The sequence below is a fragment of the Notolepis coatsorum genome (assembly GCF_963971535.1).
Source record: "Notolepis coatsorum genome assembly, chromosome: 1".
Taxonomy (NCBI): Eukaryota; Metazoa; Chordata; class Actinopteri; order Aulopiformes; family Paralepididae; genus Notolepis; species Notolepis coatsorum.
Genome location: NC_140165.1, coordinates 198727311 through 198744308, shown reverse-complemented (window position 1 = coordinate 198744308; position 16998 = coordinate 198727311). Strand labels below are relative to the sequence as shown.

At 46.5% G+C, this 16998-nt stretch overlaps 1 protein-coding gene across 1 annotated transcript in view; it reads right to left on the bottom strand.

Annotated features, from left to right (window-relative positions):
* Positions 1–3927: 3927 nt before the first annotated feature.
* Positions 3928–16998, bottom strand: part of LOC311223897 (tektin-1-like) — a gene marked incomplete at both ends in the record, with an annotated part of 32014 nt that continues 18943 nt past the window's right edge. The window contains 2 exons of the mRNA XM_084308658.1: positions 3928–4087; positions 6162–6358. Of these exons, the coding sequence (XP_084164784.1) occupies positions 3928–4087; positions 6162–6358 (357 nt within the window). The remainder of the gene's footprint in view (positions 4088–6161; positions 6359–16998) is intronic.

The window sequence follows — 16998 nt, the reverse complement described above, 5'->3', positions numbered from 1 at the left end:
ATTTCCTGATCAGCACACACATACACACACACACACATAGGGCCCACGTTGATATCTCTGTGAAAAAAGCTCTGATTATCCTAAGACTGGTAAAATTGATTCCTTACCTCAGATCAGATGTTCTCCAAAAATATTATTCCAATTCCTGATCGCCATTCCAAATATCGATCGCGTTTATTGATCCAACGCTGGGTGGTCGAAACACTGATTCCACGCTGTTCTGATGGTCCAGAATGAATCCGATCGGCTCGAGTTACATGCCTGAGAAGTAAAATGTGGAAGCAGGATTCTTTTTCCCCCATGCGTTTCATTCAATCCAATCCCTGGGGTGCAGTACCACAGGGAGAGACGATAGGGGGCGGTATTTTCCCAATGGAGCTCAGAGAGAGTTTGCAGTGGTAACGTGAGGCTAGATTGATGAAATATGAATGGAAATCGCTAATAAAAAAAAAATATCTCTCGTCGTTGGCGCTCAACGGTCGGCATGAACTAACGAGAAATCTAAGTGTTAAGGAGGCTTGTGCAGCAAAGATTTTACAATATAAACGTGACATTGAGTAACATAAACAGGCTAAATGCCGGAGATACGCAGGACTATGAATCCAATAGGGTTTACCCTTGGCTTTCACAGACTTTCATACACACATGTATGCGCAGGCAAGCACACCAGGCTGGGGCTCTGCCCTATTCTGGCTCTTCCTCCTCTGCTCTGAGCTCAGAGACACAACCAGGACCTGAAAGGTTCGGCCCTTACACAAGGAGCCGTAAGGTTTTTCAGCCAGGCTCCTCTCCTCCCCTACCAGGGAGAGGAGGCACAGGAAGCCCGACGAGGCAAAAGAGCTTCCCACCCGAAGACGCAGGGGGATGTGGCAAACAGTCAACATTTCAGAGGTAAACCTCAGTGACTCCCAATGTAAACTACTGTCAAAAGGACTTTCTTTTGTACCATCTCGTAAGGTGGATGGTTTCACTACAAAGGTTGAATTGTTTAAGTTTTTTAGGAACATTAAGCTTAAAGCTTTTTATTCTAGAGATGTCGACAAAAATATTGTTTATTCTACTCCTGGAAGCACAGTGTTGCCAGAAGTCAGGTCATTGGACACGGCTGATAGACCATTTAAAACACTGTTCAAGCCTCGTAGCACGTTCACTCCACAGATCACTCCACAGATTAATCATGCATCAGTTGACACATTTTGTAGACTAGTTGAGGATGAAGTTATGCTTCTATGTGAGAAAAGTAATGAAACAAGATTATTCCCTAATCTGCTTGAGTCGGAGAGACTAGCACTTAAGGAATCGATGCAGTTAGATAATTTGGTGTACAGGAAGGCCGATAGAGGCTCTGCCTTAGTGGTGCAGAATAAGAGTTCCTATGTTGCTGAAATAAATAGATAATTAGCAGACACAGATGTGTATATTCCTTTAAGCACAGATCCAACTGTTTGGTTCTTTTGAGATCAAAGAGGTTCTAAAGCGCATTCTTAAGGAGGGTGAGATTTCTGAGAAGGAATTTAAGTTCATGGTGAATGATAACCCAGTAAGACCTATTATTTACACTTTGCCCAAAATTCACAAGGATCTTCCAGGTCGACCTATTGTGGCTGGTATCGGGTCACTTACAGAACAAAGTTTGTTGACCCACACCTTAAAGAACTGGCTGCAGCACAACCTGGTTATTTAAAGGACACTACCGACTTTCTAAGTAAGCTGTATGAGTGCAGTATAGAAGCTACTGATATTTTGTGTACTATGGATGTTTCTAGTTTATATCCTAGAATCCCACATATTGATGGGTTGAGTGCATCTAGATATTTTTTGGATCAGAGAAGAGCTACATCCCTCTACTGAGGCATTAATATCATTGACTCAGGAAGTCCTTAATAAGAATTATTTTTGTTTTCAGGATCAATATTATTTACAGAAAAGAGGCCTAGCTATGGGCAGCCCAGTAGCGGTTAATATGGCCAACTGTTTTGTGTCGAAGTTTGAGTCTGAATGTATTTTTAATAATAATCCATATGTTGGACAGATTAAAGCCTATTGGAAGTATATTGATGATTTATTTTTTGTATGGTCAGGCACTAAAGAGGCTCTGGAATAGTTCCACTTGTTTCTCAACTCTCAGAGAGACTATTAAGTTTACTATGAATTATGATTCACATTCCATAGCATTCCTCGATGTATTGGTGAAAAAGAGAGATAATATTGTCCATACCGAGGTCTTCAAAAAAGACTGATCGAAATTCGTTTCTCCATTATAGCAGTTATCACCCGCCAGAGCTCAAGAGGAGCCTTCCATTTTGTCCGATTTTTAGATATAAACGTATTTGTAATACAGATGACATTTTTGATACACAAGCCAAGGAGCTCTGTCAAAACTTTAGATCTAGAGGATATAGTGAGGCCCTTATTGAGAATTCTCTTAATAAAACTAAACAGATAAACAGACAATCCCTTTTTACACATAAAGACAAAGTGTTGTAATCACGGCGAGAGCCTTCCTCACCCCTCCTCCTTCCTCACCATCACCATCACGGCGGAAGCATCCCTCACCCCTTATCCTCTCACACCCTTATATGGGCAGCATCCGTTCCCCGGTTTCCCACGCTGCCAGCACCTCAATCAACACGGCTGTGACAGATTCCCTCATCAGCGTGAGGATACTCCAGCCCGCAGATCCTGTTCTACCCTCGTCGGAGTGTTAACCTTACTTCCTAGGTACGACGACTAGCTCTAGCCTTGCTACTCAAACCTTGTTGAATTGCCTTGTCGCTAATCCTGTTCTCTCTGTGCCCCAGGACCACCGCCCCGGTACTCCGCTCACCTGGAAGCCCCATGCGGCACATGGAACGCACCATTCCTCATCCCGAGAACATTCTTGTACCTGTCGCACATTCCTATCTGTGAAACTGTCTGCTTGGGGAATCATAATTAAAAACCCACCTAAACCGCTCCATTCTCTCTCCTCCTGTGTTGTGCAATTGGGCTCCGCCAAACCCCTATCCTAACACAAAGTAAAAAGCAACTCAGTAACATTGGTGTCCACCTTCAGCCCTATTTCTAGAGATATGCGTGATATTGTGAACAAATACTGGTACATTTTAAAGTCAGATCCTAAGATCGGAGGTGTGTTCCAGGAACCACCCAAATACTTCTACAAACAGCAACCTAATTTAAGGGACCAGTTAGTTAAAACGGATTTTCCCAAAAAATGTACCCATTTTATGGCTAATATTCCAAATGGCAATTTTCCATGTTTGTCTTGTACCCAATGTCATGGCATGATTAAAGAGACATTTTATTTACAACCAAGTACAGGTAGGAGTATCACTGTTAGAGGCCGGATCACCTGTAATTCTGATTTTGTGGTTTACTTGCTTAAATGTCCTTGCAACCTTTACTATGTTGGAAAAACAAGAAGAAGTTTTAAAAATCTAATTTCTGAGCACAAATGTTCTATAAGAAGAAATGACGAAGTCTTCAGTTGCAAGGCACTTTAATAAGTTAGGACATGATATTTCTGGCTTAAAATACATGGGTTTAGAGCAAGTTTTGAGACCACCAAGAGGCGGTGACAGAGACAGGCTCTTGCTACAAAGGGAAAGCTTTTATATTCACTTTCTGGATTGTTTAGAGCCTAGAGGCCTTAATGAGGAAAATGTTTTGACCGGTTTCATTTGATTATTTCATTTCATTCGATTGTTTATTAATTATTTTCATTTATCATTCTTTATATTTATAATTGAAAGACGGCTACTATGGGTCATGAGTGTTTATATTTCAGTAGTTTAAGATGTAGGCCTACTCTGTATAATATATATAGTTATATCTCTTTTTTACATGCTGCTTTTTTATTTACACGCTTCTTTTTGATTTACATACTTCTGAAAAGGTTGTGCTTGTAAGCACTAGTCTTCTGACCAATCAGAAGTTGTGTATGACAATGGGCTGTCGGAGCTGGGTGCAGATGACCTCGTCGATGTAGAGTGAGTTTGACTTGATCTTGATATTCTCCTGCAGAGTCAGCTGACAGCTAATCAGACTCTTCTGCTCCATCTCTGACTGGTCCATCGCTTCACGCATTCTAGATAGGATGGGAGGGAGGGAGAGAGAAAATATTATATACCTGGGAGGAGAGGTAGAGAAGTCACTCTTTCAACAAACCTCCAAATACAATGTCCTGTTGAAATGGATTGATTGTATTAACAGATTGCAGAATGAGTACAATACAGTACGGCTCAATACACACAATTGTTAAGGGGATGCAGACCAGAGAAAGACTTTCATCTTGTTTACATCAGGGTCCCCATTTTCAATTCATCATAACATATATTACATACATGACATACAGATAGACAGTACTGTTACAGCCAGACATTTATGACATACCAGATCTACAAATATACAGTACTGTTTACGAGTACAACGCCTGTCATATAGACCCTGGCGTTGGAAAATCTGATTAATAGACAGTTTCTATAAGAAGAGAGTATATACATTATATACATTTGAGAGTATATACATTTGACGGGGAAGAAACTACATTGGAGGCGGGTGTGGGGGGGGGGGACTGTAAATTGGAGGGGGTGGGGGGGGGGGAACTACATTGGAGGGGGTTGGGTTTGGCCATTTACAGGGGCCAGTTTCGAATTGCAGCCTCCCGTAGGTGCTCTTTAAGAGCGGTTTTGAAGGTGGGTAGTGATTCACATTCACACAGTTTTAGGAGTGAGGTTAAGCAGTAGTCTGACCAGTTTGTTTTGTGATGTTTATAATCTTGTTTTTAGTGCCTTTGAGGTGCTTTGGTACCATGAGGTGCAGGCATAGTCGTAGTACCCTTGAATGAGTGCTCCTGTTAGAGTCTTCAGGGTATTCTTGTTTACCAGGGAGGAGATCCGGTACAAGAATCTTGTTCGTTGGTTGACTTTTTTTTATTACATTGGTTGCCATTTTGTCACAGGAAAGATTTGCCTCTAGGATGGAACCCAGGTATGTAATTTCATCTTTCCTTGTGACAATATTGTCACCCACTGTAACAGAGAAGACGTTGGTCTTGCTGAGTTTGTTATTTGATCCGAAGAGAATGGACGGTTTTACCCAGGTGTAATGATAGTTTGTTATCAGCGAGCCAGGTGCAGATTCTGCCGAGTTCAGAGCTAAGGGTTTTTTCAACCTGCAACTTGTCCATGTCCGAGACCAGCAGTGCTGAGTCGTCCGCGAACAGGAACAGGTTGCAGTCACAGGCTGATTACATGACATTTGCATAAATTAGGAACAGTAAAAATGCTTCCTTGTGGAACACCGCAGTTCACTGGGAGGGGGGGGGGGATAGTGTACCGTTTACCTCCACCATCTGTTCTCTTCCCTCCAGGTAGGATTGCATCCAGCTCACTGATGTGCTATCAAAGCCAATTGCTTTTAGCTTGTCAATCAGAATAGAGTGATTGACAGTGTCAAAGGCCTTTTGTAGGTCCAGCATGACCATGCCACAGTATTTGCCTGCGTCCACCTCTTGTTTGATGTGGTCGTTCAAATATAGAAGACATGTGTCAGTGGAGTGGGATGTTCTGAAGCCAGATTGGAATTTGTAAATTAGATTTCCGCGAGGCACTTTTCGACCTGTTCGTATACTATTTTTTCGATGACTTTCGAGATGGAGGTAAGAATAGAAACAGGGCGGTAGTTGCCTGGGTCCAATTTGCTGCCCTTTTTGTGCAATTTTGAAGTCTTTGGGTACGTGTCCCTGTTTTATGGAGAGGTTTATTATGTGTGTGGTGACTGGGGTGATGGCGGCTGCTGAGACTGAGGAATTTGGAGGGGATATTGTCATGGCCAGTGGCTTTGTTAGGTTGGAGGGTGCTCAGTTTTTTGTTTACCTCAGCTGTTGTTAACATTTCGAGTTTGAAATCGTCTTTGCGGACCCCTAGGTTATAGTAGTAGGCTAGGATGTGTTCTACTCCAAAATGCCCTGAGTGGGAGGGTCGTTTATTTACCAGTGTTGTGGCTATGTTTGTGAAGAAAATGTTTAAGTAATTGGCCACATCCAGCTTGTCTGTGATGAGGGTGTTTTCTGTCTTGATGTTTATGTTTGAAAATCTGGTTTTAAGTTTTTTACTGCAGCCTAGTTGATTATTGATCCCTTTAGTACACCCTGTCCTTACTTGCTGATGTGAGTGCTGATCTGCTGGACCTCAGACAGCAGGCGGGCCTGTGCTTGGTCGCGGCACCGCTCAGTGGCAGGTCTCTGGCTTCGTGCAGACAAGCGGGCCTGGCCCACCTTCAGAGGGATCTCCCTCTCAGCTATGGCCACCTGGAGAGCCTGCATGTTCCTCTCCTGGCTGCCAAACTCAGAGAGAATCTGGTGGAGGGGATGAAGGTGTCACATCAAGCAACACTGCAGACAGATGTCTGATGACTAACACATACTGTAGGGCACGGTACCAGACTTCTGTGGAAAAGGTTGACCTATGTTGGTCACTGAAGTGATATGTAAAGTCACTCAACACTTGAGCTGACCTGTTCTATTAGAGAAGCAGGTTTGTGACCGAAAGGTTTTTATATACTTAAATTAGCGTGAAATCGAACTGCAAATAATTCTGTCACATGGTGCTAATGATGCTGAACGGAATGATATGAAATATGCTGTGTTTATGACAAAGAATCACAGAGGTTTGCCATTAAACTCTTTCTGAACCAAACTGAACAATACTCAAAGTGCTGAATAATAGCTGTTTAAAATAGATATAGATTTAAGCTAAAAGAAATAATTAGAATCTGTAGAAAAGGATTTAATGGTTAAAAAGACGGTGATTCTCCTCTGGTAAAGCTGTTTTGAGTCAATAATGATATCTTTGTGTTCATCTGGGTATCCCCGATTTAGAAATATACATATTGAATTGTAAAACAGAAGTAATACGCTTATTTTAGACTAATTCTATTTCTCTGATTTGGAACAATGTAAAGGAGCGGTTGGCCCCAAAGGACCACCCACTTTCAAATTCAAAACTTAGAACACTTGTGATTGGAGGAGAACATATGCTTGACGTCACTTGGTGACATCACGCCGAGATCCTCTACTCATTGATAAAAGAGACAGACTGAGCGGGGAGGAGACTCAGAGAAACTCACTCAGACTCACACAGCCACGGAGAGACACAGACACGGATCACCATGGAAACTTGAAAACAACAACCGATCCACCAGACAAAGAACTTGACTAAACTAGCTAGAAGATCCAATGCTGCTTTGATTTCTGTTGATGAGGACTCCCTCAGCAGAAACTCATGCCTGAGTTTGCTGAAAGCCAAACCTTTAGACTAGATATGAGTTATTTTGGATGCAATTAAACGCATTTATGTTTGATTTGAGCTCTGTTATCAGTCTACCATTCCTTTCATTTCACCGCCATCGAAGGCCGATTCTTCTCTTCTACCAGGTAATGCAGCAAGTAGACTATATATACAACAATGCAGAGTACGCTACTATTGAGATAGTATGACTATATCTCACAAGACAAACTGAATCATTGTAACCAAAAGTGGTGCCGTGTGACCCTTCTGGAATTGGCTGGAGGCTGAATGCAAATCCATAACATCGACGTGACTACTATACTACGACGCCTCTTCGAATGATAACGTTCTACTGGCGGCAGAAAAACAACAAAACAACAACTGCATCATTCTGTGAGGTGAGTAAAGGATGATTATGGGGATCATTCAGGTTAAGGCGACCAGCTCGAACGAGGGTTGCAGTTAGAAAGACGCCCTTCTGTCTTGTAAGTCTGTGTCGGCAGGGATAAGCGATCTAATCACAAATAGACGCTTGTCTCAACCGCACGGACAATGTCAGAATGGAAGGGCGGATTGGATTGGAAGAAGATGGGGAGCGTTCGATTATTACAACCCAGTACAAATGTGGATGATTTAGCTTATGATCTATTCCCTGAGCGAGAGGGAGTCGTAAATTGGATTATGGTTGCATTAGTGTGTGTAGGTCTCGCCATGATTGAGTATAGAGAGCCATACAAAAATATGATGAGAACATATGAGAATACAGCTAATGCCGTGAGCGAGTTGAGGGGTATTTTTATAATGTATTCTGGTTTCGCCTGGAGGCCTGCGTTGCAGGAAGAGAGGCTGATTTCTTTAAGGGATATAGGCTCTAGATTAATGATGTTATGGACTATCGAAAGGAGCCGGCGTGGGGAACGTCCCGTTATCTGTCGTGATTATGCCATGCTCAGGTGAAGACGGTTGATGAGGGGATGTTTCGGCATGATGCGTTTCAGACCTTTTGGTAACAAAACACATTAATTTAGAGACAAGTATTTGGTGTCGAAGGCATGATTGTTACTGGAAATCGAACATCTCAAACGAGTGTTATAAACAACGGATGACTCACATGGAATTGGCTGGACGTTGTGGTACTCTCGACATTATTGAGCCATGTGAGTGTATATCACAGCCTTCGAATCCCGACCTGCCTTTTGCACAGGTAGGGAGAGTCTACATTATATTGAATGAATGAGAGACGACTTGTTACAGGCTTTGTGCCCTTGCTGTGAGCGCGGGGAAGGTACAAACGAGGATAATGATGGGACCTGATAGAGACGTCTGTGTACGTCAAAGTCCCCCCGTTTTTCAGGTCGTTATATGGTGCTATACGTGAAGGAAGCGTCCGCCAAGGTGTTTAGCACGTTTGGTTTATAAGCTTGTGTGTTGGTTTAATGTAGGTAAACACAGCGGTTCCGGCCGGATCGTTGTGAGGTAAGGTAGATGTTGTGAAGGGCCAGATTAAACTGAATATATATATGTATCGTTTGATATACCTTGTATATTATTTATATATATACACGGAATATCCCTTTACCTGCGTACAGACCAGAGTAATATTCGCTCTCCTATTGGACAGCGGCCCCAGACGCCAACGACCAAGCCCCCAACGGCAAGTTCAAAGACAACTCCGGGCATGTCAGAACATGCCCAGAGTCTGCATAGTAATACGAGACAAGAACTGAGGTTGGGACTAGATATTCACTTAAGTATAAATACGGTGCAGGTGTAAACAGCAGTAATTCAATTCACTAGTTCAAACCCTTCACCACGAGTCAACGTGCAGTGAAGTGAGCAACCTTGCATCTAAATAGAGCATTGAGAACCGCGTGCGAATAGAATGTTAAAGTGTCAGAGTTTAATGCAGTAACGTTGAGTTCAACTTAATCTAATGTGAAGTAATAGTCGATCCTTTATTGTATATCGTGCGGCCACAGTTCTTCCGTGTGTAGCATTACCCCTCGGTTCGTCGTGTCTTTAGCTAGTGCACTTATCCAGGCTGTGTGGCCTAAATACGTGCCCACACCCGAGGAGTCCTAGGCGAGAACCGTTGGACATGTACACAGGAGAATCAGCACCGGCGATTGCAGAACCATTCCTAGTTGGATTATATTGCTTTGGGACCGTGACCACCGGAGAAGAGCACCGTTGATTTCCACTGTCGTTTGGGATTTAACCTCGTGAGGATTACCACGCGGGCCTGCCTCTTGGAAGGGGCTGGCTAGCTGTCGTCAATGCTGTCGAGCATCTTGGATTACAACTATTGCTTTTGTCTGCTGATCAAGGGAGTACAAGCACCGACTCCTGTACCTGGAGCCTCTTTATTCCTCGTTGACTCAGACGGAGTACCCGAACATTCCTCTACCCATTGTCTCCAGTTGGTACCGGTGTTGCCCTATATAATTGCTACTATACCGCAGGTGGCGTCAGCTTAGACCCATCATAGTATTCCTACTATTCTGACTTATGCTCTTGACTGACTTTACGTATATTCTTCGCCATACAAGCGCAACCCTAATTCTCAATCTGTAACCTAACTTTGCCTAATAATAATAAATAACCCTCCAATAGAATTTCTGTGTCAATGCCGTGTTCTTGTGAGTGTTCACCATCAATATTTGATGTACTGTTTGGCCAGTAATTAAAGTACATAACTAGCAGTGGTTTAATATATCACAATCTTTAATACAGTCAGGGTTTTGTAACCCCTCAGTTACAATTGGTCCTTCGAGCCGGAGGGTATCAGTGTAATATTTAATATAATATTAATATTAACCATGGCCAGCGGTGAACACTCCCCAAGCGGCTCTCCCAAGCTAGAACGCCCGCAGCGCAAACGTCAGCCACCTCCCTATCTGGAGGAATTCGCTTTCGTTCTACCCCCTAGCTTATCTAAATGGACGTTAAATACGAATAAAACGGATAGTTTAAGCATGCCCACTCCTATCGACTTGGCGGCCCCGCCAGTAGAGACCCCAGAGGGTTCAAACAAAACTGACTTAGCTCACGGGGGGGACCAAGCGGGACATGACGTGACTATACCTCCAGACAGCGTCACCGGGATAGACCCCGGAGCGCTCCAGGATAAAGAAAGCGCTCCAGGGATAGACCCCGGTGCACAACCAACCCAAGAGCGCGTACCCGAGACAGCCCTCGGCGCGCAACCACGGGAAGAGAACCGCGCCCAGGAGATAGACCTCGGAGCGCGCCAAGAGAACAGGTCTCCACCAAGCCCTGTCGGCGCTCGATCACCTCCACCAGTGTCATCCCCCAGCGAGGCTGACCAGAGACTGGCGCAAGCCTTGATCGCCACGCTGACAGCTTCAACCGAAAGAGACCGAATCCAGAGTGAGCGCGACCAACTCCAAGCACAAGCCCTTAGCGAGCGCGAACACTCTGCAGCGGAACGAGAGCGCCGCCAAGCGCAACAACAGAGTGAGCGCGAACATTCTGCACTACAAAGAGAACGTCTCCAAGCGCAACAACAGAACGAGCGCGAGACCATCAGACTGGAAGAGAGGCACCTCCAGGCTGAAGAAAACATGCAGCGCGACGCCGCCCACGCGCAACGCGATGCACAGCGCGACACCGCCAATGCACAGCGCGAGATGGAAAGAGAGCGGCTGCAGGCGCAGATGGTGGAGCAACTACTCCAGAGGGTGACCCCTCACTCCTCCACCCGGAGCTCCCGGAGATCATCACGACACGGGTCGAGGGCACCTTCCCCTCCCCGACACATCTACACGGGACCCAGCCAGCAGGAAGAACCTGCCTACGTCGCCGAGCCCCCTCCGCAACCAGTCTACACGGGACCCAGCCAGCAGGAAGAACCTGCCTACGTCGCCGAGCCCCCTCCCCGACCGGTCTATACGGGACCCAGCCAACGGGAAGATCCCGCCTACGTCGCCGAGAAACTAACTAGAAAACTCCAGGACCTAGCGGAGGAAGAGGAGGGATGTCAAGCCCACCAGCACGAACCTACTTCGGACCAGGAGGCCCAGTACAGCCCCGACCTCAGCCCCGAGTCACTGCACTACAAACCCCCGACCCAACTCACGGGTGAGTTTGACGTACAGTCAGCACCGAGGAACAGCACCTGGGGACCCGGCCTCTGGTACCCACCAAGTACCAACCCACGACCACACGTACGGGGAGACTCGCCCAGGAGGCCTCTTCCCCTACGCTCACCAATGTGCCAGCCATCCATGGCATCGTACCTTGGCACACCGACGTTCCCCGACTTTACGCGCGAGGACAGAGCACAGTACACGGAATTACGCATGTGTTTGGAGACTATGATGTCCGACGTCCCCGACGAGTCGTACAAATATGCCATCCTCCTCAAGCATCTCAAGGTGCCCAGAGCACATAACATAGCGCTGGCATATTCCAACTCAAGCACCCCATACTCCGCGGCTCTAGTGGCCCTCGACCAGCGTTATGGACGCATATGGGATTACGTGATCCAAGAAATACGGGATATCGACCGCCTCCCCCCAGCCAAAGACAATAGAGCACTGGATGACCTCTCTATCAAGGTACAATCCCTCGTGGGGATGCTGGGGTCCCAAAAGGAGAAGGGGAGACATGAACTGTATGCAAATTCTAATGTGGAGCGAATACTGGAGAAGCTCCCTCCAGCCCGCCAAGAGCGTTTTCGGCGGCAGAGACCACCGCGACCCCAACGGCCCAGAAGCATCCCTCCTAGACCTAGCTGATTTCCTCGCCAGGGAGGTCAGCAGTCTACGACTGGACACATTCGTGTGGAGTGACTCTAGCCCTAGAGATGGACCGCGGAGGTTCAATGACAACCGCCGGTCCGTGACAGTTATGCACCAAGCCGAGGTTGAGCCACGGCAGACGAGCCACAACACCCACGTCAAGGAGAAGTGGAAGGCTGTCTGTCAGTACTGTGAAAAGGAACATTGGCTGTCTCAATGTGACACTTTCAAGGAGCTGACCGCTGACGAGGTGAGTCAGTGGATCAAAGCCAACCGCTGCTGCTTCCGCTGCGCGCGCAGCCATATGGCAGCTGAGTGCCGTTTAAAGAAGAAATGCAGCAAGTGCGACGGCGCTCACTTGGAGGTCCTGCACGACAGCAACAAGCGTCCGCCAGGAAACCAAAGTAGGCCCGTCACGGTGATGTATCAGGCCGAGGCGGTGTCACCACAAACCAGTCCTGGACCCCCCCCCTGGTGTCCTGACTGCTACAGCAGACACTGGGAGTCACGGTGCTACTCGGACTACCGCGAGTCGGCACCACTACAGAAGATCCATAGGCCCCCCCCCTGGTGTACTTACTGCCGCAGCGGACACTCCATGTCACGGTGTGAAGCCTACCAGAAACTGACCCCCGCCGAAATGGATCAGTGGAGTAGGACGAACACACAGGACCACGCTCGCTGCGATACACTGCGCGAGGCCCACAAGAAAGGACTAGCCCGACAAGGCAACCCACCAACAGGAGTGCTCCACATAGACCCCAAGCAGAGCGGGACCCCCCGAGTGCTCATCAAAGTGGTCAGAGTGCTCCTGAGCTACGAGGACAAGGTCCTGGACACTTACGCCGTCCTAGACGATGGGTCTGAAAAGACTCTCCTCCTCGCTTCCGCCGCAGCCCAGTTGGGCCTGCGGGGTGCCAAAGAAACAATGACAATCCGTACCATTAGAAGAGACCGGAAGACCATAAAGGGTGAAAATGTCTCCTTCACGATAGCAGCGGTCGAGCAGCCCGAGAAGCAGTATAGCATCACTAACGTCTTCACCAGCCACGACATAGGCCTGTCACAGTACACCTACCCCATCCCACAGCTGATGGCGAAGTACGTGCACCTACGTCAACTACCTATACCGCTCATCGACGGCGCCACACCGACCCTGCTCATAGGCTCCGACCACGCGGACCTCATTCTCCCAATTGAGGCGGCCCACATCGGACCCAAAGGATGCCCAGTCGCGGTTCAGACCCGACTGGGGTGGACGCTCCAGGGCCCCCTCTACGGACTTGACAGTCAACCCACGTCTACACGCTGCCTGCACACAAAGGTGAGCGACACCGGCCACTCTCTCGTACAGCCCGTTGAGAGGCTATTGACATTAGACGAGAGGCCTGTGAGAGAACCGTGGGCCCAAGAAGAGGGAGTTCCGAACTCCACCCCCCTCAGCTGCGCTCCAAGCGACGTAGCTGACCTCGAACCCAGCACCCCAAACGACTTCTTGATGATGTCGGCCGGAACCGGCCCCTCCTCAGACGGGGTACAGACCAAACAAGAGGAACAGACGGAGGATGTGGAGACACAGCCAAGCACAGATCAACCAGTCTCAGGCCCGCTTCCTCCTAAGCTCCCTACCATCCCTTCCAGCCCGTCAGAAGCGGGTCAAGGACAGGGACAACTTAAGAGTGGACACAGTCGTTATGATCATAGACCAGTCACTACCCCTAGCTGCGTGGCCGGCCGGCCGCGTAAGCAAAGTGATCACTGGTGCCGACGGAAAGGTCAGAGCGGCAGAAGTTATTGTGTAGGGGCGGACCTACACCCGACCCATGGCGAGGCTGATAGAATTGCCAAGGCTCCCTGACTCCCTTGATGACGATCATGACCCACTGACTTTGTAGATTGCCCTACTCCCCACAACAGACATTGAGTAGTTGACTGGACTATTAATCTGTCTTCCTTTTAACTAATTAGGTGCGGACTAATTAGGAGGCGGCTGTTGTGAAGGGCCAGATTAAACTGAATATATATATGTATCGTTTGATATACCTTGTATATTATTTATATATATACATGGAATATCCCTTTACCTGCGTACAGACCAGAGTAATATTCGCTCTCCTATTGGACAGCGGCCCCAGGCGCCAACGACCAAGCCCCCAACGGCAAGTTCAAAGACAACTCCGGGCATGTCAGAACATGCCCAGAGTCTGCGTAGTAATACGAGACAAGAACTGAGGTTGGGACTAGATATTCACTTAAGTATAAATACGGCGCAGGTGTAAACAGCAGTAATTCAATTCACTAGTTCAAACCCTTCACCACGAGTCAACGTGCAGTGAAGTGAGCAACCTTGCATCTAAATAGAGCATTGAGAACCGCGTGCAAATAGAATGTTAAAGTGTCAGAGTTTAATGCAGTAACGTTGAGTTCGACTTAATCTAATGTGAAGTAATAGTCGATCCTTTATTGTATATCGTGCGGCCACAGTTCTTCCGTGTGTAGCATTACCCCTCGGTTCGTCGTGTCTTTAGCTAGTGCACTTATCCAGGCTGTGTGGCCTAAATACGTGCCCACACCCGAGGAGTCCTAGGCGAGAACCGTTGGACATGTACACAGGAGAATCAGCACCGGCGATTGCAGAACCATTCCTGGTTGGATTATATTGCTTTGGGACCGTGACCACCGGAGAAGAGCACTGTTGATTTCCACTGTCGTTTGGGATTTAACCTCGTGAGGATTACCACGCGGGCCTGCCTCTTGGAAGGGGCTGGCTAGCTGTCGTCAATGCTGTCGAGCATCTTGGATTACAACTATTGCTTTTGTCTGCTGATCAAGGGAGTACAAGCACCGACTCCTGTACCTGGAGCCTCTTTATTCCTCGTTGACTCAGACGGAGTACCCGAACATTCCTCTACCCATTGTCTCCAGTTGGTACCGGTGTTGCCCTATATAATTGCTACTATACCGCAGGTGGCGTCAGCTTAGACCCATCATAGTATTCCTACTATTCTGACTTATGCTCTTGACTGACTTTACGTATATTCTTCGCCATACAAGCGCGACCCTAATTCTCAATCTGTAACCTAACTTTGCCTAATAATAATAAATAACCCTCCAATAGAATTTCTGTGTCAATGCCGTGTTCTTGTGAGTGTTCACCATCAATATTTGATGTACTGTTTGGCCAGTAATTAAAGTACATAACTAGCAGTGGTTTAATATATCACAATCTTTAATACAGTCAGGGTTTTGTAACCCCTCAGTTACAGTAGAGTTGGAAACAGTCCTCAAGTCTGCAGCGAATCATATAGAAATTGCCAGAAATTGTTTATTGTTTTTCCCAAAGCGGTTGGCGTGCGTATTTTTTATCCAACGCAGCTTAGCTGCTAGTTAGCTGCTAGTTAGCCGCAATGGTGATCATGTTTAAATGTGGACGTTGCGTCGTGATATCATGTGTATTGACGGGAGCGTGAGGTATGGTTAGTAGTAGGCGACTTGTGCGTCACGATTATAGATTTCTGCTGTATTAAGATCATTGTTTAATGTAGTAGAAATCAAAGGAGCGTTAAGGTTTTGAACCGGAAGTCGTCACCTAGACATCCGGTTGGGGAGTCTGTGGGTGCGTTGGATTTAATACACAATGTATTTCGGATGAGCGGACGAGCGGTTAATGAAAAAATGATTTTGGTTGTTTGATTTGTGGACTAGCACTTAAAATCTGGATTAAAGTTCTGTTGCGGGGTAGAACCGTGATGGCGCTGACATCGCTGAGTGTTATATCACTCGAAAAAACGGGACAACTAGGCTAAGCTAAGCTAACTAGGCTAAGCTAGGCTAACTAACAATAACAAGGCTAGGCTAAGCTAACTGAGCTAGCGATGCTAAGCTAACTGTGCTAATACTGCTAGGCTAATGGAGCTAACATTGCTAAGCTACCTGAGCTAACAATGCTAATGTATGGTAAACGGATGATTTTTTTCATATTGTATTAACGTACGTTATTTTATTTTGTACTGCGTGTGATGTAGGATTGCGTTATACTGTACACTGTTGACGGTGTACTGTGTTAAACTGTAGGTAGTGTGTGATACATTTTTATAACATTATGCAATTCGTGGCCACTAGTGGCGGGCTAGCAAAACACAACTTCCGGAATTAATAGGAAGCGCCGTAACGGCCATTTTGAAAGTTGTAGTTGTTTATCGTTTTTTCTTTGCATAATGGCAGATGAAAACAAATGTATATACAATTCTGGTTATCAATCTGTATCTATTATCAGTCTAGTATGATGGCAAATGTGGGAAAACAGGACGTTTTGAGTGTGTGGTTGTTTTGTGACCTTGCAATGTGTTTTAACCTGTAAAGAGTGGCGGTTATGTTTAAGAACGTATTGACGGGATGTGTCGGTCTGCGCATGCGCGCCACGTCGAGGGGTGTTCTGGGAAATGTGGTTGGTAGATAAGGTAGTTACCAGTGAAGTACGCTAGAGGGTAGTGTTGCCTAAGAGTTGGGGTGGCAGGGGAGCGTGTTTGAAATAGTTGGGAAACCTGACGCTCTTACTCCCCCCCCCCTTCCTTCCGACCCTCTCTCGCCCTCCTCTCTCTCGCCCTCCCTCCCTCTCTCTCCCTCCCTTCCTCCCTCCCTCCCTCTCTCTCCCTCCCTCCCTCCCTCCCTGCCTGTCTCCCCCCCCTCCCTCATTTCCCTCCCTCCATCAACTCTCTTCCAAGTTGAAGCCTTTTTGTTAAATGCCTCTACATTAAAGCTTAGGAGTATAGTGTTAACTTTAAAATCCTCACATACAGGCCCATTTTCTTAAATCTTGGTGTGTAAAATACCATTTTCTTATTGCACTGGTATTAGGAAGTTGTGAAATAGATACTATTTACTGGGTCAAATAATACTAAAAGATCTGCTTATTAATATTCTCTCTCTCTCTCTCTCTCTCTCTC